This window comes from Typopeltis vanoorti, chromosome 22 (genome assembly GCF_054136105.1).
Source record: "Typopeltis vanoorti isolate ZY-2024b chromosome 22, IOZ_Tvanoo_1.0, whole genome shotgun sequence".
NCBI classification, from domain to species: Eukaryota; Metazoa; Arthropoda; class Arachnida; order Uropygi; family Thelyphonidae; genus Typopeltis; species Typopeltis vanoorti.
In genome coordinates, this window is record NC_143570.1 from 14809630 (window position 1) to 14836201 (window position 26572).

Genomic DNA, 26572 nt, shown 5'->3' on the forward strand with positions numbered 1-26572 from the left:
ATCTCATATGGAGGTAACAGGATTTTTCACCTCCTAGATCACCTGGGTTTTATTTCACACAGAAATGACCTGGAATCATAAAGTAGTCAGACAATCAGTGATGTGTGTGTGTGTGTTTTGAATGCAGACTGAGAATAGGAGTAAAGATCCTAGATAAATTAAGGGATGTCTGGGTAGGATTTGAATCAGAATATTAGAAAGCCCATTCAAAGAAACATCAGCAAACTGGATTTAAGGAGAATAACAAGAACCTGAGATAGGAAATCTAATCAGAATATTTAATTTTAGATGAAGCAAGCATTCTATTTAATATATACAGGCAGCCCTCGGTTTATGCCGATTCAAAATAACGCCAGATGCCTGTGTGTGCTTTCTTACTGTAGTGTGGCCTGACTGAGAAATGACACTAGCATGCACTCTAGTGTTTGAATGTTTACCAAGCTACTATGATGTATATGTATCAAACCTAGTTTTACTGTTGAATCTACCTAATTGTTTTATTTAATTTTTTTTACATACATACATATTTAAATTGATAAAGTACGTAATTACATATCATGTCTGATAAAAGTGCAGAAAAGTTAGCAGAACTTGGTGTTAAGAAGGCATGGAAATCAATCACACTGGAAAAGAAGATGGAGGTGATTCGAAGAATAGAAGATGGGCAGACAAGTGTTAATAGCAGTAGAAGTATGGACTTACTTCCATCGACTGTTACTACAATTATGAAAAATGCAGATAGAATAAAACAGTCTGCACAACAATCTACAGCAGTACTAAATGCAAAATATGTAAGTTATAGCAGAAGTAAACTTCATGAAAAAATGGAAAAATTATTATCATTATGGGCAGATGACTTGAATCAGAAAACCATTCCTCTGACGTAGGCTGTTATAACTGAGAAAGCAAAAACAATTTTTGAGGATCTTAAAAAGATGGAGATGAAGAAACATTTTTAGGAAGCAAAGGTTGGTTCATGAGATTTAAGTCTCAAAGTAAGTGCAATAGTATCAAATCATGTGATGAGGCGGCAGCGGCTGCTTTTCCTAAAGAATTTCAAGACTGTGTAGAACAACAAAGTTATCCTCCTGATCTCATTTTAGTGTTGATGAGACTGGGCACTACTGGAAAAAATTGCCATCACACACCTTAATTTCCTGTGAAGAACATTCCGCTCCAGGTTTTAAAGCTGCAAAAGATAGACTTACGCTTTTGTTGGATGCAAATGTCTCCGGAACTTTGAAGCTTAAACCAATGTTGGTGTACCATTCGCAGACAGCACGTGGCTTCAAGGGTCCAAAAGCCATGCTACCAGTCTACTGGAAATGGAACAAGAAAGCTTGAGTTACACAAGATGTTTTTATAGATTGGTACACAACTTATTTTTGCCCTACCATGCTTCACTTCTGTAAAGAAAATGATTTGCCAGCCAAGGCATTGCTTCTCTTGGATAATGCCTCTGGACATCCTCAAAGCCTTGCTGAAGTAAGAACACCATTGGATGTCAAGGTTGTTTACATGCCCCTAAAAAAACACAACATCGCTTTTGCAACTGATGGATCAGGGGATTATATCAATCTTCAAAGCCTATTACCTCCGTATAACATTTATGGAAATGGTAAGCGTCTTGGACACTTCAAGAAAAACTATTGGCGGTCATTCGATATTTTGAAGGGCATTAACGACATCAAGGCAGTTTGGAACGAACTGTCAGCACAGTGTTTAAAAGGAGCGTGGTGAAAACTTCTTCCAGCATTTATGCCCGACTTTGAGGAATTAGAGCAACAGGAGAATGTTACTGAAGACGTTACCAAGCTTGCACGAGAGGTGGGATTGGATGATATTACTGCTGAAGATGTGACAGTCTTAGAGAGCCATGACAAACCGCTTTCCAATGAAGACTTAAAAGAATTAGCCGAATAGTTAAGTCAACATCCAAAGGAGGAGAAAGAAAACGATTTACAGCATATCCTTGCAAGCATAGAGAAATTGACTGATGAACTCTGTGAAATGGACCACGAAAAAGGAGTGTAATCGCATCTATTCAACCTTACACTGAACTCCTTAAAGAAAGAAAACGAAAATCTAGACAGTTAACACTGGATAACTTTTTCAAAAAAAAATGTAGGTGATCTGAAACCAGGAACTTCAACATTCAACATAGAAATATGTAATATCTTTTCGAAGTTTCATATTTTTTGTATATAATTTTGTTTCGTTTTCGCTATTAATAATTTTATTTTAACAAATATATATGTATGTATTATCAAAGCTTTAAATATAATAATGTTACACATACTTCATGTGCATATTTTTTGACTGCGCAGAACATAACTTTGTACCTCCCATTAAAATTGGGTTCGTTTTATGCCTGTTTTTTCAGGAATGGAAGTGAGGTGTAAACTGAGGGCTGCCTGTAATTATATTTTTATACTTGTACTTTTATACTTCTGGTAGATATGAATAACCAATGTATAAGCCTAACTATTATTTTTCAGGAAATATACATGTTCCATTGTTTGGAACATGTATATTAAACGTATACTAAAATGTTAATTATAAAAACTTTAATACTTTCCTATATTTCAACAACATTAAATTGCCATCACCAGGGATCTCAAAAAATGCTGATGTGTGCACACAGGCACACATCATACTTAGTAGAGAAGAATTTCTCTACTAAGTATTCCATGTGTGTAAGATTTATGCAAGCATACTTCAGAAGCATTTGAGAAAAATTGTGGAAGAGAAACATGGAGAAGAACAAGTTGAATTCAGTACTAAACGAGTGTTGCCAGGGTCAGATTTTCACAAAGACAAACAGCTGAGAAATCATAGGAATATAACAAAGATCTGCTATATTCCCATGATACATGTCATACTGGAAGAGGCATATTACAGGGTGACTAAGGGAAAGTTTTTCAAAATGTTATAATTATATGGGGGTAAATCAATTATCTGATTTACTGGTTATCTGATATTAGAATTAGAAATATCAGAACTTCGCTCTTTGCTTGTAGTATTTTTTTTAGCATTTTTAAAAAATTTTTACTTTTCACAACACATCTACATGTGAATCATTCAACGAATTTCAAGCAATCTGGAATACAACTTAGTATACTGCTTACAGTCCTCTGCAAACAAATTTTGGTTCATCATCAAATTCCTGATATGAATCCCTCAAGAGATATACAGGATATCAGGAATTTGATGAACCAAACCATGTAAACTTTTCATGAAATAGTAATAGTAATTTCTTATCAACAACTTTCCCTCCAAATCAGTCTTATCTGTCAAAACTTATTAGACAGTATTGTCAGAATTTATATTTTGGTCTCCTGAGACACTTCTAACTGCTTCAAGCTGTCTAGATCTTGATTTCCTCTGGATCTTTTTATGCTATCTTGGCATCAAACACTTGTTTTGCTAATCTTTTCTCTTCCATTCTGTATAAGTGACCATACCACCTGAAATTAGCTCTGTTTACACATTCCTGAATGCTAAAAATGTCAAGCTCCTTCTTAATATCTTCATTTTTAACCCTTTAACTGCTATGGTTGAGTTAGCTCAAGAGCGAAAAAAAAAAAAAAAAAAAAATGGCGACCTTGCTAGATCTGCTCTATTTGAACTTTCAATGTGTAATACTCATTTAATTTAGTTTGTGAAACCATTTGAATTGAGTGGGCTTATAGTGCCATCTCTTAGGATTAGAAGGAACTCATTTTCAAGCTTTTGTCTGCTTTGTGGCGCTATCTTCGTAAAAAAATTGTGAGATCATGCACAATGTTATCAGAGCCATCCTTGACAATAGGAGCCAGGCGATCATGTGATGCGGTGATTCCAGGGTTAGTAAAAATGACTTCGACAAGCAATTTCAACGTCAATTTTCAATCGACTCATCAGAGAAAATTTTCAAAAATTCCACATGCCAAGACTGACCACTACATCTGGACAACCATCACAGGGTGATGAACCCCTCAGACTGAGGGAAAGACATTTCCTAATACCTGTTCCACCCACACCCAAGAAAGCAAATTCCACTAGGCATTGTCATATGTGTGTGTTCAAATACTACATTGGGGTAAAGAAAAAGAAAAGAGCCAGTATATGTGTGCCAAATGTGGCATAACCTTATGTGTAACCCCTGTTTTCGAAATTACCACACAATACTAAAGTATTGAAGTATTTTTGGGGAGGTGTTTCTCACTCATTGTGTGTGAGATTATTTGACATGGAATAAACAAATAAATTTCAAGATAAATTTTGGACATAACCTGAAAATAAAATTCCTATATAACAGTTTTGTTCAGTGACTTCAATTTATACAAGAAAACAGTGCAAAAATTTGTAATACATTATAGTAACTATTCATATTATTATAAAATATTTTATAATTGTGAAAATAACTCAGCAAGGAGGGTTATACTGGTTATTTAGTATCTCAGCAGTTAAAAGGTTAATATGATTTTGCCATTTATATGGCCTGTTCACACTTCTAATTTTTCTCTATATTATATTAAAACTCTCATAGCTGTGGTCTCTAGGTCTTTGACTAGCTATCTTACTTCTGTTCTATCTATGAAAAAATCTATTCTATTGTGCACGATAAAGTGGGTTGGAATGAGAGAGTGTACATGTGTGCGAGAGAGAGAGAGAGACTGGGGGGGGGGGTAGAACAATAGGTAACAGAGAAATAGCTGATTTAAAAACAGAAGGTTGCAGCACAATGACAAATTTCATGGTTTCAAGTGCTTCATAGTTCAAAACAAAAGTTGGAGAAACTGGAAAATTCATGATGCTTGAATATCAGTAAAGATAAGAAAGGAGACAAAATAGGAAATATGAGAAAAGAAATAAGGAGTGCAATCACAAATTTATGCCTGGCAAGGTGCTACACGAGCAAACAAAAATGTGTTTTTGTGATACAACTGAGGCTATGAAGGCGAGTAGAACTGCAAAATATGACTATTAGTAGGAACAAATTACTTGAAATGGGATAAGTACAGAATGAGAGAAGATTTGTTGAATGAGGCAAAAAAAAGTTAAGAATGTGAAAAAGTGATCTGATATGGACAGCTACAATTGCTAATGAATAAGACTGCAGGAAAAAAGTGGTATGTTCACTTAGGATTTTTTATTTTTTAACGGTAGAGAGGATTTGTACTACTTGAAAAATGAATTGCCCTTGAATGGAATTCGTGTTAGGTGTTTGAACAAATTGCTGTTCAATGTAAGAGCAAATGCAGGGAGTCAGAGGAACAAGGCATGATAAGATGGCTGCACATAAGAGCTTGCCAGACACATACACTAAGCAGAGAGAGAGAGAGACACGACAGAAAAAGCATGAAAGGATAATATGAAATAGATGATCCTGAGAATGGTGGGGTCAATTTTATCAGATAAGAAAAGCAATGGTTGTTGCAGGATATGAAATAATGTGTCTGTTGAATCACAGCTCAGGCTGTTTAATCTGAATCTGAAGTTTTCCGAGTCACGTGGGTATGAATTCACCAGAGGTATGGTTATCGTGCATGTTCATTAATAAAGGGAATGGATTTTTGGTATAAGTAAATGAAATGGGACCAAAAATTATTGTAACTAGGCAAGACCTGACTAATAGAAGAAACTATCCTTACAGGAATGTGATGAGTACAGTGTATTCGGAGAAAAGGGCAGTAGATAATTAATTATTAATAACTGCCAAGCATTGAATCTAACCAGAATAAATATCCATAACGGTGGTGATAGGCATAATACAGGCAGTCAGATCAGTGCTGTTAGGGTTCAAACAGAAGTTAACAGGACAAATTACAAAAAAGGGTACTGCTACAGACAGATCATCAGATGTATAGACAAATATGCATAGTTGAAATTAATGAGTTTATCTGTGGGGATATATACTAGAAAGAGGAGAAAGTGTGCAAGAGAATTTTGAGTGACAGAGTTAAGTACTTTAAGTAGCAGTCAATGTAAGGGACTTGTAGTGCAATATTTGATCTAGTAACAGCACCTGAGAATCTGTATATAAAAATGAAGTAGCTTTTTGCCTCCAAATGAAGAACATGCAGTTTTAACTTGGTAGTGGAAATTACGTGAAAGCTCTGGACAAAAAGGAATATATGTGAAACTATAAGGCAGATGATTATGACAAAATGAGAAGTTAGTTTGAAGCAGTGCCTTAACATGAAAAACAGCATGATAGAGGAATGGATTAGTTTGCTTGCTGGAAGTTTTTCCAGTTGGTTAAACTATAAATTAAAGATACCAAGAAATTATATACTTGATTTAATCCTTTATCCAAGTGTAAGCAAACAAAGTTTGCACCTGAAATATAATCAGGACTGGGCAACTCGTATATAGAAGCTAATTAATTTAATTAATGACTTCACATCACTTGCCTTAGTATCCCATAATGCAAAGAACATATCCTTATGGGTATGTATAATGTTATGCATTATGGGAAGTGACCCTTAATGGAAAAGAACTAATCCTTCAAAAAAGACAGATTCAAAAGTTAGATTATTCTGGAAATCTGCTTATGATTTGCAGAATACTCCTAATCTATATAAATATTCATTTAAAACAATAGGTAATTATGGGAAGCAATTGCACCTTGGGAAATGACCCTTCCCATAATGCACAGCATTATACATACCCATAAAGATATGTGCTTTGCATTATGGGATACTAAGGCAAGTGATGTGAAGTCATTAGCTTCTATATATGAGTTGCCCAGTCCTGATTATATTTCAAGCGCAAACTTTGTTTGCTTACACTTGGATAGAGGATTAAACCAAGTACAGTATATAATTTCTTGGTATCTCTAATTAATAATGAGCTTGTTTATCAAAGGAGTATCTGAAAAGATTAAAACAGTACTCAAATACAAGTATACAAACTTCCTATAGAATATTAAAACTAGCTTCCCATATTTGTTCTCCAAAAGATGATGTTCACCCATCATCAGTGGCCTTCAGAATACAGAATACACTGGCAGTGTAAACTCCCTCTTTATGGATAATTTTCCAGATGTGCAGCTAAAAGAAGAATTATGAAAATCCATAAAGAAAAGGAGATCCATGAAAATTATATAGTAATGAACCCATACAGACAAAGTGGATTAGCAGACCATGTGCTTGATACCTAACATGCAGTTAATAGAGAAGGACTAATACTTCAAAAAGACTGATTTAAAAGTTAGATTATTCTGATATATTTTAAATGTTTTAAATGAATATTTATTTAGATTTGCAGAATACTCCCAATCTAAATAAATATTCATTTAAAACAATAAGCAATTTCATCAGATAAGAAGACAATTTACGAAGAGCAATATATAATTTAAACATTATAGTAGAACAATTTAGAATGAAAATATTCGCAGATAAAACTAAAACAATGGCATTTTGGGGACAAACTCCAGTTAGAAGTAAAATTATTATCTCAAGACACCATGAGGTAAAAAACTCATTCAGGAGGTCCATAATGCCTTTTTTTTTTCTGTATATCATGCTTAATCTCTTCATTCATCCATTTCATTCCTACCTTATTTAACCTGTTGAAACTTGAATACATTTAGACATTGATTCTACTAGATAGTTCTTGAATATCCTCCAAACTGCAATGATCTTTTTTCCAGCTACTCCTCATTCCATGTTACACCTGTGAGCTATCTCCTGAGTTCCTCATAATCACCAGACTTGTAGTTCCACATATATCCTTTTCTCACAGAGGTCCTCACACTGCTGGCAACCACTGGTAATGACTTCATGGTCACTTTCACCAACTGGAGAGGGTGATTTGACACCTCATTTATAATTACATCCTTTGATGAGATGATCAAATCCAAGACCCTGAAATCCTCATGTGTCCTCTGTTACATACTGTCTGAAGTAGTTGTTCCTCAAAAACTCAAGAAACTAATTTTCTTTACTTCCAGTTATCTCATCACCCAGTCTATATTGCCATAATTAAAAATGCCCATAATGATCACCCTTTTCTTATTTGCTTGGCTAATTTGATTATACATTTCATAGCACTACGGTCCACATTATCAGGTCTATAATAACATTCAACTAAGTGTTTCATTCTATTCACCTCTATTTCATACCACACTGCCTCAAAACCACCGGTACTATTTCCCTCTTGCATCTCTATTTTGTATAGATATACCTCTTTATCATTAGCACTTCTCCTTCCTTTTTACCCTTTCTATCCTCACGAAACACATCATATCCTTCCATCTCTATTCCTGTCAGGATGTCGTCCTCATCTAACCATGTCTCCAATTTTTCAGTGAACAGAAAATTCAATTAATGCAACCATTTAATTTGCCTTGTTTCTTACACTTCTAACATTTGTATACAAACACAGCAACTTATTCCTGGATCAATAGCTAGTTCCACTGATACCACATATTTGATGCGACTTCTCCGTGCTTAACTTGAGCCATTTCTTTTTCTTCTTATTCAATTTAGAACCTTCTTCAAATCCAACTGTTTTCCCTTGATCCCAGGTCATCCCCTTCCCTTTTTGTCTACACGTGCATTCACATCCTCTTGGAGCATCTACCTTTCTTACGCTGCGTCCCTCGGTCTACCCTGAGCCTCCCTGTTTCACTGTCTGTTTTGCACGCCTGTTCTCTCATTCTCTATACTCATACCACTCACTTTTCATTCATAATCATCTTTTCAAACTCTCTTGTTCTTCCCCCATTGCTTCCCACTCGATCAGATTCATTCTCTGCATTCACTTCTCTACCTCCTATCAGCAGTCTCTCCAAGTGACTCATACCAAAACCACTCAAATGCAGTCCATCACTCCTATACAGTTCACTTTGTCCTTCAAACTCATTCAATACATTAACAAACTGCACTCTTTTCTCCTCACACATTTCTGCTAATATATCATCCATAATCCTGGCGATCTGTCTCACCTCATCACTGTCATACCTCGGCAACACACTTACTGCCTTTCGTATCACACTATTCTCTTTTATCCATCTCAACAAACTCCTGATATCCAATCTGACTTGTTTTTTGTTCACAGTCAAGTCATTTGTACCTATTACAACTACCTCTTTTTCTCTCTTACTTCTCATCTCTAATGCCTCAATCACTCTACTCATTCTACCTCCAATAAAACATACATTGTGCAACGTTTCGTCCAGCACACCTTTAACAATTAATCAGCATACAATGCCACTCTAGGATCTTTTGTTACCTCTTTTAGATCAACATTATTTGTTTTTATCATTTTCACTCTTCCATACATATTTCGAATTCTCTTACCTTCATTTCACATCCATTTCATCTCTTGCCTCATCTTAACCAACTTTCGAACCTTGCATCGCACTTTCACTGTCATTCATTCTTTCAAATTTTCGAACCTTGCGTCACACTTTTGTTGCGATTCATTCTTTGGAATTTTCGAACCTTGCATCACACTTATGCTGCAATTCATTCTTTGGAATTTTCAAACTGTTGTGTCACACTTTTGCTGCGATTCATTCTTTGGAATTTTCAAACTGTTGCATCACACTTTTGCTCTCATTCATTCTCTCAATTTTGTTGCTAGCCATACCCACTTGTTCGCAACCTTATCTTTAACTGCACTTTAACATGTTTTTTTAACTTCTGCCACATTCACATCACTTTTGTCTTTCTTACCATCAATTGTTATGTTTCTCAGATCGCTCGTTCTCTTTTTCAAAACTTTTTAAACATTTTTTCACTGCTCTTTTATGCTGTCCTTTTCTATTAGATGAGCACTCATCCTCTTCATGGCATTCTCGCTACTAACACTTTCAGTTTATCAACATATTGGCACTCATCAAGTCCTCATTCATCTCACACTTTGCACAAATCTTCCTTCCATATCCACAATTTATCTATATAATCAAATCCACAATGCCTTAAATATCCACAATTTATCTATATAATCAAATGAGTATATACAGCACACCTCACATTTCATGAAACAACTGAAATTGAATTCCTGCAAGGGAAAAGCTGCAGCCATCTTTCCTTTGCCAGTTACTATACTGAGCTCTAATTTCAATGAATTCGTAAATAAACTTAGACAAAAAAAATCCTACATGCTAATAACCCTGCAAGTGCACAATCTTTACAGTAACTCTTACTCATGAACACATATTCATATATTATTAATTATTTCAAAAAAACCTATCTGAAACGGCAGTCCTCTTTACATACTGCTACTTCTCTCACGACACTAGTGACCTCCTCAAATTATGAATAATAAAATAATAAAACTGATGAATGCTTTCAATTATTTTCGATGTGAAATATCACATGAAGGAGAAAAACACAAAATTAAAAACTTCAAAATCTTTACAATTTATAGGCGTGATAAAAAAAAAACATTCAATCCAAATATTGTACAAAAAGAAACATGCTTGAAAATATTACTTTAGCAGTGCCTACATTATTATATGACAGTGAAATTTGTGCAATAAACAAACAAGATAAACAAAGAATAAAACCAAGTGAAATGAGATTCAGAAGAAAAACTAAGCAATTAAAAAACTGGATAAAATATGTAAACTGAATGGCCAACACCCAATATTGTAAACAAAATATAAACTAATTCAAAAGAGAAGGCTGAGTAGACTCAAGAAGATATTAGATGAATAATGAGACTGGAACAGACCGATACACTCTACATGCATAATTAGTGTTATAATGATTTAAAACAACAAAAAACCTTCCTACTTTGACTGTGTTCTTATTCAAATTACTTTGTCTTCAATGGTTTTTCCCTTGACAATGCCTCAATTACTGTTAGGCAAAATACTGGAATAAAATTCTCTCTCTCTTCTTTTTTTTTCTTCTTTAGAAGAAATGAATGTTGTGAATAGTAGATCACCAATGCTTGATAAGTGTACAAAGCCTGTCTGAAATAAGCTATATCTGACTGCATACCTGTCAATAACAAGGAATTGTATGGGAGCTAAATGAATAAATAAGCCTAAAAATAAGCCTTGAATTTAATATTGAGAGAAATGTGAGAAAACAATGCAAGAGTAGTATAAAAAACAAGCTACGAGTGACACAGCAAGAGAATTGAAATCAGACTATGAAAAGCAGTGGAACAGGAGGGAAATATATCCTTAGGAATAACTTTATACTATAGAAAACTAACGAGTAACCTTGTTTCTCCTATTTTATAAGAGTAACTACAGAGTTGGACAAGAGAAATTGATATATCACCATAATTTTGGATTTTGCAAGGAAGGTTATTATACACACTCCAAGAGATGAACATGCTCAAGCTGGCTGGTTTATAGTTCATTTGTGCAAGGACAACAAAACTCTTACTGAGCTGTTACAATGGTTACAATACATGAAGTAATAATAATACAAAAAAAAAAAAAAACTAGATAAGTAAATAGCATGCTATGTAAAAGAAAATAAAATTAAAACTGATCAATGTCATATCTATATATAATTTATATTTATGATCGAAAGTATTTGTGTAAAATAATTCTTTGTAAAAAGTTAAAAACTACCTCAGTATTTTTGGCTCAGCCATGATTAGTGAACATTTGCACCTCCATAGCTCAGTCAGTATAGACAAAGCCCTTTTGAAGGAGAAAAGAAGCTTTTCTCCTTCAAAACAGGCAAACTGGTCTGCGACTACATATACATATAGACATAGAACACTTCAGATAATGATGATAGCCTGCAATGGCTCCTAGCTAGGAACTGGTAGCTTCTGACTAATACCTTATCTTGGATCCATATGCCAGTACTAGTATCCTGTATATTCCTCTAGGCTAACAGCAGTAAACATTTTATTTCTTTCTTGAGGGAATCACCAGCATTTCACTTGAGAAAGGTAAGACAAGTGTCGAATTATTCACACATAGGTAGGAATGAATAAGATAACTGAGATGTATGCAAAACCAAGCAAGGACAACTTCTCTTTTCTTTCCACATTAACTAGACTGCTAATGCTTAATTTCAGCCTGAATGCTATGCAATTTATGGCATTCAGGCATGCATAATACAGTATGGCATTACTGTCTGTACTCAGTGCTTCCTGCCATTGATTAATTAACTTTACTCTTACTGTCTGTACCCAGTATAATTCACAAACAGTATCTATAGTCTCATTTCTCTTAATTCAAATCTGGCTAAGAATCTAGCACAATCAAAAATCAATATTAAGGATCTTCGTTTTATACAATAGCTGGAGAACATCACAAAGCACGATGAGGATTGTACACAGGAGTAGAGATGGCCTATAAAAATACATGATTTATACAACACTCAATGAATATGTATAAAATAATAAATTTCTGGTAGGCAGTTTTCTTTTATGTGTACAAGCCCAAGCTGAATGGATTCAAGGGGATCTGATTCATTACTGCATTAAAGAGGGATCTGACTGGATATAATACAGCCAGAAGAGGTCTCAAATCTCAAACAGTCAGAATAAGAAATTAGTGTTCTGCTCTGTGCACATTGACTGAGTATGAAATTTGGCAAAGTGAAAGGGTGCAGTGCAAACCTGCAATGGAGAAATACTATTTTGTCAAATGCAAGTAATGTTGTCAACATTCATGCCAAAAGGGGTGAATGACAGTCTGATGTATAATACTGAACTTCCCAATGCAGAGAAAAAAAAAAATACTAGTTCACGTAGGATGTTTAGGAAGAGACAATTTTAGGTCATAGTTAAGAGAGATACAACTGTTTCTGTCAAAGTGATGGAATAAGTTCATTTGCTTCAAAATATACTTTGAAGAATGAACACTATGTGAAATACATTAACAGCTATTTGTATATTCTGATGATGGATAAGAGCCAACCATTGGAGGGCACTTGCCTTGCAGTACTCAGAATCCACAATCAAGCAAAACAAGTGCATGATAAAGAAAAAGCAAGGACAATCGATCCAGACCCATTCTATAGAGCAGGGATTCTCAACCTATAGCAGTGGTATGCATACTACTGCCGGGTGGTACGAAAGCAGATTTGCTTTCTGGTACATCTAATATCTTGAATTAAATATAGTGGTATGCTACTGGAAAAGGTTGAGAACCCCTGCTCTAGAGGACAGAGTGCAAAGAATATTCAGTGCTCTTCTGCATAAGGAATGTAAGCTGTGTCACAAATGAGGCTTAAGAACTTAACTTCTGCTGTTAAGGAGATAATAATTCATCGTTGACAGAAGTGCGCATGCACACGTGCACTTAGCCAGAAACTTGAACCCATTACTAAGAGCCCATAAATAGATATGATTGATTGCTTGATGAAGTTGACTTTTATTAACCCTCTCATCCATAAGGGACTCAATATGAGGACACAAATTTAGCAAAATTTATGAATTCATGGTAATACTGTAAGATTAAATGGTACTCTATCATCATTATAATTTTATATAAATGAATATAAAAATTCATGCATGAGAGGGTTAACCCTCATGTTACAAGAATAAAGAATCAAGTGTGAAGGCACCATAACATATAGGGCACTGCCTACTCTAGAAAGCAGTTGTTTGGTGACTGATTTTATACGAACAACCAAAAGTGTCCCACTTAAGACCAAACCTTGGGAAATTCTCTTCTTGGGAAAAATGGCCAGGATAATGTGTTTCCCACTAAAACCGAGAAGATAGCTAGAGAGAAAGCTTTTAATAAAAACAGAAAGATGCCCCTCTCCCCCAAGATCTAGATTATAGAGGCCTTTCCATGTGCCTCCAAGGCTGTGTCATAATTTTGATTTTTCCATGTTAAAGAAAACTAAAATCAAATGTTTTCAGTGCAAGAATACATTGCTTATGTATATTTCTACATGGACGAAATGGTCCAATGCAACTATAAAAACCACACAGTGTTGAGGAGATCATTGCTTTCTAAATACCACAGATTTTTGCCACTGACCATTTTCTCCAATATCTTACAAAGCCAGAACAGAGATCAATAAATGGTTACTTGTATACACAGGTGCTGTTGATTATTCATATTAGTGCTTCACAGTATAAATAACACCAAGAGATGAAAAAATAAATAATTTATTGAACTTACTAATATTATGGATTTTCTACCCAGTATTCACCAGAGCACAAATTATAACTGTGACAAGCACACACTAAAACATTAGAAACAATTAAATTTGTAACTGACACAGAACTAATGTTCTAACAAGGCACACTCTATGGGCCAATTAGCTGTAAAGTAAATTTGGAGGAGTCAGGCTATCTGGTTTCATAATGACTGTCTCCCAGATCTTTGGAAATGAATGCAACCATACTGCTTTATAGCAGATGCTGATTCTAAAAATAGTCTTTATGACCTATAGCAACTTCTGTGTAAAAACTAGTATTTTCTTTTCTTTTCTATTTAATTCTATGCGAAGGAGTGTCCAGAGGATGGTCTGCTAGTCCCGACTCACCATAAAGGTAATCATGGATGTAATTTTTGTTTTTTTTCAAGGCAGATGTTAACTGATCTACCAGAGTCCAAAGTATGGGCATAAGGCACTTTATACACTCCAGGATGAAGTGTCTTATGCCTGTGGTTTGCCTACTAACTAATATCTTTAGTAGAGCAGATGAAGGCAGCTAGTTGAACGAGTGGTACAACTAGCTGCCAAACGAGCTATCATTTTCTCATGTGGCCTTAATATTTGGAATAGTCTTGTTGTAATTCTGAGTTGGGTGTAGGAGGGATGGGGGAGGGAGTGTATGTATGTTATTTCATCTAATTTACATGCGCTGTAGCTGTTGGAAGTTTTTTCCCCACTTGGTTAAGACTATAATAAATTTAGTTTAATCCTTTATCCAAATATAAGCAAAAAAAGTTTGCACCTGAAGTATCTTCAGGACCGAGGCAACTCATGGTAAACGTGGACCAAGCTCTCATCACTACTTGTCCTAGTATCTTCCATAATGCAAAGCACATCTCCTTGCAGACATGTATAATGCTATGCATTAAGGGAAGGGCCACTATCCAGACCCAGAGGTGGTGATACTAAGGTGGAAGCAATGGAGAAGTCATATTTACCTATACGAGTTGTCAAAAGGTGTCTCACCTTATTATTAAATTACTCTGGATTTAGAGAAAGATGTTGGAAGTTTTTTTTCCACTTGGTTAGACTATAATAAATTTAGTTTAATCTTTTATCCAAGTGTAAGTAAACAAAGTTTGCACCTGAAGTGTTTTCAGGACTGAGGCGACTCGTGGTATAGGTGGACCAAACTCTCATCACTACTTGTCCTAGTATCTCCCATAATGCAAAGCACATCTCCTTGCAGACATGTATAATGCTATGCATTAAGGGAAGGACCACTACCCAGACCGGTTTCAACCTTTACTTGACACCTTTTGGCAACTCGTATAGGTAAATATGACTTCTCCATTGCTTCCACTTTGGTATCACCACCTCTGGGTCTGGCTTCCACTGACGAGACCTCAATAAAGGTCAAAACTGGTCTGGGTAGTGGCCCTTCCCTTAATGCATAGCATTATACATGCTATACATTTATTATAGGTATTATACATTTATTATAGGTAAATATGACTTCTCCATTGCTTCCACCTTGGTATCACCACCTCTGGGTCTGGCTTCCACTGACGAGACCTCAATAAAGGTCAAAACCGGTCTGGGTAGTGGCCCTTCCCTTAATGCATAGCATTATACATGTCCACAAGGAGATGTGCTTTGCATTATGGGAGATACTAGAACAAGTAGGGATGAGAGCTTGGTTCACCTTTACCACGAGTTGCTTCAGTCCTGAAGATACTTTAGGCGCAAACTTTGTTTGCTTACACTTGGATAAAGGATTAAACTAAATTTATTATAGTCTAACCAAGTGGAAAAAATTTTTCGACATCTTTCTCTAAATCCAATCTCTAGTCTTAACTTTAGCCTCTTGTTCGATATATGCTGTAGCTCCATTGCCTATGAAGCTCTGCCCTTTTCATATTATCAGACATCAAGATTGACAATGAACCCTTAGTTTCAGAAAACTGATGTACTGCATGAATGTTTATGCAACTCAGTGAAAAGAAATATGAGATGTGAAAGAAACAACCACAAAAATTTTTAATTCAGTAACAAATGGGTACCTGAAGACAATGGTCAAAAAGAAGTCAAAATGAGATTTTCAAAGTGCCTCAATAAGGAATATAGTCACTCTTCACAGCGATACAGTGCTCACGACAATGTTTCATACTATTTACAATGTTTTAAAGGAGCTCAGCTGGTAATAACCACCATTGCTCCTGCAAATAAGTCCTTCAATTTTTTTTTTTTGGGGGGGGGGGGGAGTTGAGATTAACCAACATGTCTACCAAGAGCATCCCAGACACGCTCAACAGGAATAAATAAGGTTAGGAAACATGACTCACCAATCCACATGTATGATAGTCTCTTTTTGAAGATACTGGTCCACGAGCATCACTCAATGAAGACAAGTATTATCATCTTGTAGGATAAAATTTTGTGCATTATGCAAAATTAGCTGATTTCTTTGCCTAGTGACACACACACACACACACACACACACACACACACACACACACACACACACACACCAATGCATAGCAATATGTTGATTATATCATCCTACTTTATCAAAAATCCCCAATTATTACAATCAGCATCTCATCCCCACCCAACCTGCAGTTGGGCAAGGGATGAATAGCACAGCATATAATTATGAATCACAGCAATAACTTATATTTTCTACAACTAAAGATTATTATTATTTAAAAAAAATTAATTGCTTTGAGAAAGTGGAAGGTGAGATGTGAACTCTACTAAAAAAAAAAAAAAAAATAGGGTTCTAATTATTAATGAATGCAGTGAAACTGATTTTATGCAGAGGATGTGAAGGTAAAAGTTAAACTGCAGGACAGTTCCCATTCTTTTCTACTTTAGAATAACCAAAAATAAGATCAAACATTATAACATGCGCCTATCCACAGTCATTGTTACTTCTATAAAATTACAAAATATATAACATTTTTATATCTGCATTATTATTATTATTTGTCACCTCCAGGGAGTCCAAAGACTCATCGAGGGAGGGCACCTACTCTACATCTCCGTCAGCGCCATCTACTGCCTACCACCATCACCGGTATTTCCACAGACAATCACAAACATCCATGCCCATGGCAGGATTCGAACCCGCAGCCTTTTGGCTGGAGAGTGGATACGCTAACCACTCGGCCAGCCAGGCTATTAAAGGTTTAGAAATGCAGATTTTGCACAGCTTCACAATTTCTTATTTTCGCATTTTTTTTTTTTTTTAATCCAATGTGGCTTCAAAAAAATAAAAAAGAGACTAAAGGATTAGTTCAGTCTTTTCTTGAAAATATAAGTCCAAAAGGATAATCTTCAAAAATCTAAGAATAAATTTCACTTATAATCAGTTATTTTGAAATAGGTTGTCAGGATTATATATTGTATAAAGTGCTATAATAAAGTTTGGTGTGAAAAGTTCCTAGTGAATAGTGTTATTCACTAGGAACTTTTTCTTAGAAAACAAAGGAACAGAAATAAATATAAGTCCATGGGAATATGTAACTACAATATATATGCATAGATCTACATATATATACATTAGATTCCAGTTAATTGGGGAATCTGTTTTATTGGGACATGTTTGGAAGAACAAAACAAAATGAAATAACAAGAATTTGCTTTAGTTATTTAAGACGCAATGCTATTTAACTGAGAAAAATTAGGTAATCTCGCTTCAAAAATTTAGTGAAAATGATCTGCAATGCTCCTGGCATTATAAACATGCTGTTCAAACATGTCAGGAACTGATAAACGAAAGCTATTAGTTATTTGAAAAAGGGTGGGCTTTAAAGGATTAGGATGGAAAATTTATTAACCAGTTCAGTACCATGTGAGCAAAATGTATGGATAGCATCCGAGTATTTTAAGAATCCACTTACAAGTTGGGACATGGAATTAAAACAGAAATCAAGAAAAAATTTACTGGTTCTTGACAAGTGCTAAGGAGATCAGTGCAAAAGTTAATCTTTTACAAGCAATACACAGTTTATGGCTGATAGTTAACAAGGAATAAGCAAAATACCAATCACAACGGTTTTGCTTGCTGTGGCTTTAAGCATTCAATATGCCAGATATGATTGATAGTGGAAATGACACCCCATTAGATGTAAAACACTAGAAACTATGAAGAGTCTGCATCCACTGATAGTAGTCTTTAATGCTATAATAAGATTTTGAAGAGGAAATGCCAAGTAAACTGCAGCAGCACAAAGGAGATTAGAAAAACAAGAAATTGATGGGGATGACAGATGGCACTCCTGAGCTTGAACGAGTGACTGCCCATGAAGCTAGAAAATTTATTATTGGATTCCAACTGATTCATGGAAGGAGGCAATGCAATATCTGCACTGATTTTGTTTAATTGCAGTCAATAAAAAACTAAAGGGCTATACTTCAGTTATATGTGTTTAATATATATGTATATATATATATTTTTTTTTTCAGAATTCATTTTTACTCGGTTGGAATATTATGAAAAAGCTTTAATGACTGATACCGAGATAAAAAGATGACATGATATATTTGAAAAGATACTATTTTACTAGTTTCGTTGAATTGATCAACATCTTCAGGTATCACAATCAAAGAAGTATATAAAGAATTAGAGAGACTTAAAATTGTAATAACAGAACAAGTACAAAAAGACAGTAACATGCTTGAAAAAAAAAAAATGCGAGTTTGAGTTCCAAACAAACGTATACTACGCGCTGTCGCCAGTACTGAACAGAGGCAACGTGTGCATCAGAGAGATTAAAACTCAGGCTGTTGTTGATATGAGAGGAACTAGAGAAATTTCCCTACATTCGACAATCTTTCTCTCGAGTTTATCATAGCACACATGGATGTTAGAAGTTTGAGTCCAGTTCACAATGTGTTGGCGGCCTTCGTCTGAGTTAGCTGAAAAGAGAACGTGGCTAGAGAGAGCGCAAGCTCTAGTCCTGTTATATGAGATGTCGCGACGATGTTCTTCCAAACGTAGAAGGATGGATTTAACAGTCTGGCCATAGTATGGCTTTCCACAATCACATAAAATCTTGTACACTCCTGGAAACTGAGTTGGAAGATGTTTCTCTTTAGGTTTGCTAAGTATTGAATGAAGTTTTGGAAGCATAGTGAAGCAAGTTTTGAAGTTAAACTTCTTGAGAATCTTTGACAGTTTTGGTGAATAGAGCTGATGTAAGGCAAAGAGATGAAGGCTCTTGGGGAAGAGGGATCTTCAGAAGTAGTTGAGTGACTGGGAGAAAGAAATTTATCAATTTTCTTAGGAGAGAAATCATTATTAATAAAAGTTTTTTTAAGAAAAAGGAGTTCATTTTCAAATTTTATTTCTTCCGTAAGTAATGATTTGGCTCGGTGAGCTAAGGTGGAAATAATACCAAATCTTTTCAAATATATCACGTCATCTTTTTATCTCTCGGTATCAGTCATTAAAGCTTCTTTATATATATATGAAATTATTTTTATGGCAATTATTTTACATTAATTAAAGCCAATTAATTTCATCTGTATGTAACATATATCTTAACTCTTGATTCACAACTTCATTTAATTGGGCCAAATTATGCTTTTCCCCAATGTTACCCAATTAACAAGAATTACTGTATGTATGTACACACGTGCAGTGACAAATCAATCACGAACACATGCAACTAACAGAAAAATACTATTATGTGCCATAAACAGCAGAGTGTGGATGATGAATTAAGTGTAACAGACATGGCTGTGTGGTGGATAGTGTCATCTGGGAAAGAGTCCTTGGACTCCATGGAGATATCACCTAATAATAATATTAGGTGACTGTTGTACTCCAACCAGGCTGACACTTGACTAGTGAGATAGCTATCTCTTTGGTGAGCCAACACAACATTTTTCAATTCCTGGATATGGACAATGTGTAAACAGGAAGAGACTCTTCCTCAATGAATGTCCTTGACTCTGGAGGAACCTGTATAATAGTAATGCTAGAATTGAAGATATTAGAAAGGAACTTGACATAATAGCATTCAAAAAAGTCCAACTCCTCTGAGGTGTCATGTAATATTATTATTTTTTTATCCCATGGTATTATTACACCAGATCATAAAGGGGTGCTTAAGGGTTAAAGCTGTATAACTGAGAGGAGACCTCCACATAGCCTTTAAAGGAATGCGGAGAACCGACCAGGGCTTCTGACCTAATGTCCAATCCTCACCTTACTTGTGGTGCACCCTGTTGGGTATCTACTTTGATACTGAACGAACGAGGATGGCTGGCAATTTGGGATTTAGCCGACCAAATTGTATTCTTATTGGTTAAACCAAAATAGAAAATGATGGTACAACATGACAAAATTTCATGCCGGCTGGGGCGTCGCCCGGTTAAACAAGGCCCCCGTTGTTTTCGCCAGGGAACCAAGGCGAACAGCGAAAAGTCAGCTACTGGAACAAATCTGAAAACAAACCCCAACTCAACATCACCAGAGTTAAAGATCGGTACTATCAATGTAAGAAGCCTGAATGGCAAAGAAATGGAGCTAGCTGAGGAATTAGATAAGTACCAGATTGACATAATAGGGGTGACTGAAACAAAAAAGACCAAAACTGGTGAGATCTTTCTGAGCAATAAATACAAAATGTTATATTCAGGCAATGACAATCACGGAAAAGAAGGAGTAGCCATAGTATTCAACACAAAATACGAGGCTAATCTTCTTGAATGGCAGTCAGTCTCAAGTAGAGTAATGTGGGCAAATATGAGAATGGGGAACTGGACAATGAGACTTATTTGTGCCTATGGTCCCACAGAAGGTTCTACTAAGGTAGAAGTGGAGGAATTTTTTTGAGGCTTTAGAAAAAGAAACTGACACAATGAAAAAGGAAAAGTTGGTCCTTGTTGGGGATCTAAATAGCAGAGTAGGAAATGATTGTGAGACATACAAAAATATTTTGGGAAAATTTGGAGAAAAGAGCAAAGCTAATAATAATGGCAAATATCTGTTGGATTTCTGCTCAGGACATGGACTTGTTATTACTAACACCATGTTCCAACATAAAAATGTGCACAAATTCACATGGAGAGAAGAGGCTAGGAATAAGAAGAGTCTCATTGACTATGTTATTGTTGATAGTGATGTTTTCTCCCTGGTGCAGGACACTAGAGTGTACAGAGGATTTGAAATTGGAAGTGATCACTATTTAGTCTTGAGCAGGATAAAATTGAATTTCATATTGAAAAGAAAAACATGTAAGAAAGTTTTAAAGCGAATAAAAGTTGAGCAGCTCTCAGATGTGAACTGTAGACTAAAATACACAAAGATTATTGAAGAAAAAATGAAAGAGTTTGAGAACAGGAATCAAACCTTGGAGATTCAGTGGCAAACTCTGAAGAAAACATTGATTGATTCTGCCAGAGAGGCATGTGGTGAGGTTGTGTGCAAGGATAAAAAAATCAGAACTCCCTGGTGGACACAGGAAGTTAAAGAGGAAGTGAAGGAAAAGAAGAAAGCATATCAAAAGTTCCTGGCAAATAAGTCAGCTTTTATTCTTACAGAATACAGAGACAAATGTAAGAAAGCTAAACAGTGTGTAAAACTAGCTAAACAAAAGTCATGGGAGGACTTTGGCAAGAATATAGAAAATAAATATCAAGAAGGTGGCAAAATATTCTGGAGGTTGTTGAAGAAGCTTAGGAATGGAGGAAAGAGTGCTGTAAAAGGAATTAGAGATGATAAAGGTGACATGAAAACAGGAGAAAAAGATATCCTTGAAGTATGGAGTATTTACTTTGAAAAACTGCTAAATGAAACAAGCAGTGATGACAGCACAGTGATAAAAAACACTGACCAGGCATGCAGTCAGGAATACATATCCATACTTGAAGTAGAAAAAGCCATCAAAGGCTTGAAATGTGGAAAGGCAGCAGGAGTAGATGATATTCGACCAGAAATGCTGAAGCATGGTGGTATAAGAGTCTTACAGTGGCTGCACTGCATAGTTCAGAAAGCCTGGACAGAGGGACGAATTCCTGATGATTGGAGTAGAGCTCTCATAGTACCCATATATAAAAAGGGAAATAAAACTGAATGTGAGAATTACAGAGGTATTTCCCTACTGAGTGTTCCTGGCAAGATCTATGCAAGTATACTTGAGAAACAGTTGAGAAGAATTGTGGAAGAAAAGCTTGGTGAAGAACAAGCTGGATTCAGGCCAAATAGAGGCTGTCAGGATCAGATCTTCACTTTACGACAAATAGTCGAGAAAGCATGGGAATATAACAAAGATCTGTATTTAAGTTTTGTCGATTTGGAAAAGGCATATGACAAGGTGCCTAGAGAGAAGCTATTCAATACGCTGCAGTTATATGGTGTCAATGGGGCATTATATCAAGCAATACTTAATCTTTATTTGAGTTGTAAGTCAGCAGTTAAAATTGAAGGAAGTACAGGAAGATGTTAAATGTGGTGTGAGACAAGGATGTACATTATCCCCTCTGTTATTCATTATCTATATGGATCACATTATGAAGGAATGTGGTATTAAACCTGATATCAAAATTGGAGATGTTAATGTCAGCTCTTTGCTTTATGCGGATGATGTTATACTTCTAAATAAATCCGCTACAAGTCTGCAAGATTCTCTGACTAAATTGAATAGCTGTTGTAATAGATATGGTATGAAGGTCAGCAATAAAAAGACAAAAACAATGAAAATAGGCAGAATCATTGAAAATGTCAACTGTGTTGTGAATGGAGAATCTGTGGAACAAGTAAAACATTTCAGCTACTTAGGCACGATTTTTACTGAAGATGGTAATTTAAATATAGGAATAGACAACAGAATCAGCAAAGCTGGTATGGTGGGAAGTCAATTGAATAAATTCATATGGAATAAAAAAGAAATTAGTCGGAAAACTAAATTAGCTGTATACAAGACAGTGTTCAAACCAGTTTTAACTTATGGATCTGAGAGCTGGGTCAGAAGTAAAACACTTGACCAAAGACTAGAGACCACAGATATGAGAGTCCTGAGAAAGATTAGGGGCGTGAACAGATGGCATCAATGGCAATATCATATTAAAAATGAGGATATTAGGAAAGAACTTGACATTGTCAGCATCCAGGAATGTGTTAGCAGAGCTAATCTCAGGTGGTATGGTCACTTAAATAGAATGGGAGAGGAAAGATTAGCAAAACAAGTGTTCTCTGCCAGGTTGGCAGGAAAACGACCCAGAGGAAGACCAAGATATAGGTGGATTGATACGGTACAAAGTGCCTTAGACGATAGAAATATAAGATCTGATAATGTTGGAGTCTTGACAAGTAACAGACTGATTTGGAGGAAAATTGTAGATAGGAAGTTAGTAATGATGTAATTTTTTCATGTAGTACTGTCATATCCTGTACACCCCTTGAGGGTACATGGCAGGAATTTGATGATGATGATGATCATAAAGGTCAAATTCATGTATTTTATACAGCACCTTTTCTGGGTTGTTATAAAGTTCACATTTGGAAATATTCATACAATTTAGTAAATACACTGGCGATGCTTCCTCGATGTTACAGATGGCAACAACTTTTATGACATTGCTAAACTTGATTGTCTTGTGTGGCCAGTCTTGAGGCAAGAGATCATGGTAGTGGCACAGCGATTAAACTCAGAGTTGATGGCAGCTCTTGGTTTTTCTGCTGAATACCCGTGGTGAGTCATGTCCTGGAGAATCTTTCTTTTTATGTTTTCTTTTTGAGTGGTTTTAAAAAGATTGAAATCTGTGGTATCACTTGATGTTGCAGCCATTTTTGATATTTCATCTGCAGTTTCATTTTCCTTTAATCCCACATGGGATGGGATCCATTGGAAAATTATTTCGGAATCCTTATGTAGTTTATGTTTTTTGCTATGTCTCTAAGTATATCTTGATGACTAGTGTAGCAGTTTTTATGGTAATAATAATGTATAAACAAAGTTATTTTAGGAATGGCTAATTTGGGAATCCTATTATTCCCAGAGAAAAAACAAGATTTCCATACTGATTTGTGCAGTGAGGAGATTTACAGTTTTTTTTTTTTTTGAGGAAGCTAATAATAATGAAATTTATTATTTCATTATTATTTGTGATGAAATGGTGATGAACTATCACGACCTATACACCCACTGAGGATACACATTAGGCAATAATTATATTATTCAATGTCTTTCTTAATAAAAGTTCTATTTACTAATTGCTTTTAGTACACATTTTATTCTTGGTTGATACACACACACACACACACACACACAGAGATGCACAGGATAATAACATTCTACCTAGATTTTTGATCTTCCTCTCAGTTTTTTCCACAATCCTGGCATCAAAATAACTGTTTTTGTTAACCTTTTACTCACCCATTCCATTTCAATGACCATATCTATCAATTTACCTGCTCACATGTTCTTGAATGCCGATATTATGCTCCTCTCTAATATCTTCATTTTTAATATGATTCTAGCATTGGTGAACGGATACTATCTGTTCATCTCTCTAATTTTTTCAGAGATCTTATATATTGTGGTTAGTCTTAAGTGTTTGATCAAATGTTTTATTTCTAAGCAACTTCTGATCCAAAGGTTAAAACTAGTCCAAACTGTCTTGTGTACTACTGATTTATTTCCTAATTTGATTTGCCATCTTCACAGTTTTGTCTCTTAAAATGTGCATGAAAAGTGTTACATAGCAGTTATTAAAATTAGATAAAGGGCACTGAAAACTGGTACTGAATTTAATTAAGAGTAAAACATGATGAGCTGATTTGACTATTTCCAAATTTGATAAGTTTAATCCCATTTTTCTTCATAATGTGATCCATATAGATTATGAATAAAATTGGAAACAGAATGCAACCATGATTTCATACGACACAATCTTCCTCTACATTTTTCAACTATTCTAACTGCTGACATATTTAATTATATGTTATTATACTGTTTTGTATAATGTCCCACTTATCCCAAATATTGTAGAATTTTGAACAGCTTCTCTCTGGCCATCTATCATATGCCTTAATATCTAATCTTTAAGAATGAAAATAAAAATATTTACTCCAGAAAGAAAAAGCTTACCAATAACCAACTTGCTAGTAAGATGTAATGCTCGAACAGGTCCTCTCCTTTCTCTGACTTCTCCACTAAGGCTGCCATCAACAACTACACGTGCCTCTTTACGATTTCTCTCCACTAATACCGAATGCCAATTATCATCATTTAATTTATATGATGTTTCCACGCTTACTCCTGAGATACTACTACCAACGTGAAACTGGAACTGGATCTGGTCACCCTCTAAAAATAAAGTTAATGTGGATTAGAAAGCAGCAGTTAAAAAAAAAAAAAAAAAAAATCACATAAGATACTGAAAATGTGTGAGCAAATGGGCCTTGTAATAATGCCTAAATATGTTCAGACAAGAAAAGGAAAATTTTTGCTGAATTAAAATTATCAAAATGCAGTTCTTTGTAGTATTCTTTGTAGAGTCAAACGAGATTCCATGTTATAAGATTTCTGAATATTTTTGTGCAAAGTATTTACATAATTCTTTTTAAAGACATGCTAGCAGTACAAAATATATAGATAGGTAATATTGTTATACAAGTTATTATCGATTAGGATAACGTTTTATATTATTAAAGCAAGTCTCCTCTCCACTATTATAGCAATTAGAACACATTAAGCCTAACCATGTCTTGTAACTTGGAGTCACTGACAGAGAAAAACATCTGTTCACAAAATCTTGACAAATAGACTGTCAACCTGCCTTCTATCACTGGGACTTGAAGTATTTGCAGACTTGACTTTTCTGAAGTGAGAAGTCAATAATCAAGTCATTAGGAAACTTTGTTTCAGTTATCATTTATGATATAATCTAGGTGGCTGTCAAGATGCCATGTTATATAGTTATGATATGTGGTTGACCAGTGATGCCAAAACAGTGTCGCATTCATAAATGAGAACTGAAGTAGGATGGAATAAAGGAAAAGATATGCAAAGAAGAGAGAAAAAAAAGGCAGGTTTTTTTCTCCTGGAAATTCAGGTTTTTTATCCTATAAATTTAAACTCGACCACAGAGTTCACATTGTTTCAGCAATAACTATATTAAGGACCACTGTCTGCTGTACTCTCTTCCCTGGATGCTAAGTAAAAATTACTAATATTCCTGAGCCAGCTATTCTGTGATTGGTAAAGGATGGAGGTTAGCTTTTACTAGTCTTCAAAAGTTAGTTAGGGATAAATGAACTTGGCAATTCCCTTGGGAGAATAAAAAGTGTTAGTTTTGAACTCTGTTTTGGAAGCACTGATTATTTTTTTTTGCATTTATTTCAGGCTTGGGTATAAGCTCTCAAGAAGGATGGAGTTCTTGATTTGAGCCAGTTATGGCATGTTTGGAAAACCAGGGTTATGGAATGGCAGGTCAGAGTACTGTGGGGAATGTATGTTTCCATGCCAGTGAGGATTACTTTGGTTGGTTATAAGTTCGGTGCATGTATTTGGGGTGGAAGGTCG

The 26572-nt window shown here is 35.2% G+C and overlaps 1 protein-coding gene across 2 annotated transcripts in view; it reads right to left on the reverse strand.

Annotated features, from left to right (window-relative positions):
- The window catches only part of Nrx-IV (neurexin-4), a 491733-nt gene that overhangs the window by 169902 nt on the left and 295259 nt on the right, over nt 1-26572 (reverse strand). For both annotated transcript variants that reach the window (XM_090412013.1, XM_090412014.1), the window contains exon 17: nt 25136-25354. In XM_090412013.1, the coding sequence (XP_090268139.1) occupies nt 25136-25354 (219 nt within the window). The remainder of the gene's footprint in view (nt 1-25135; nt 25355-26572) is intronic.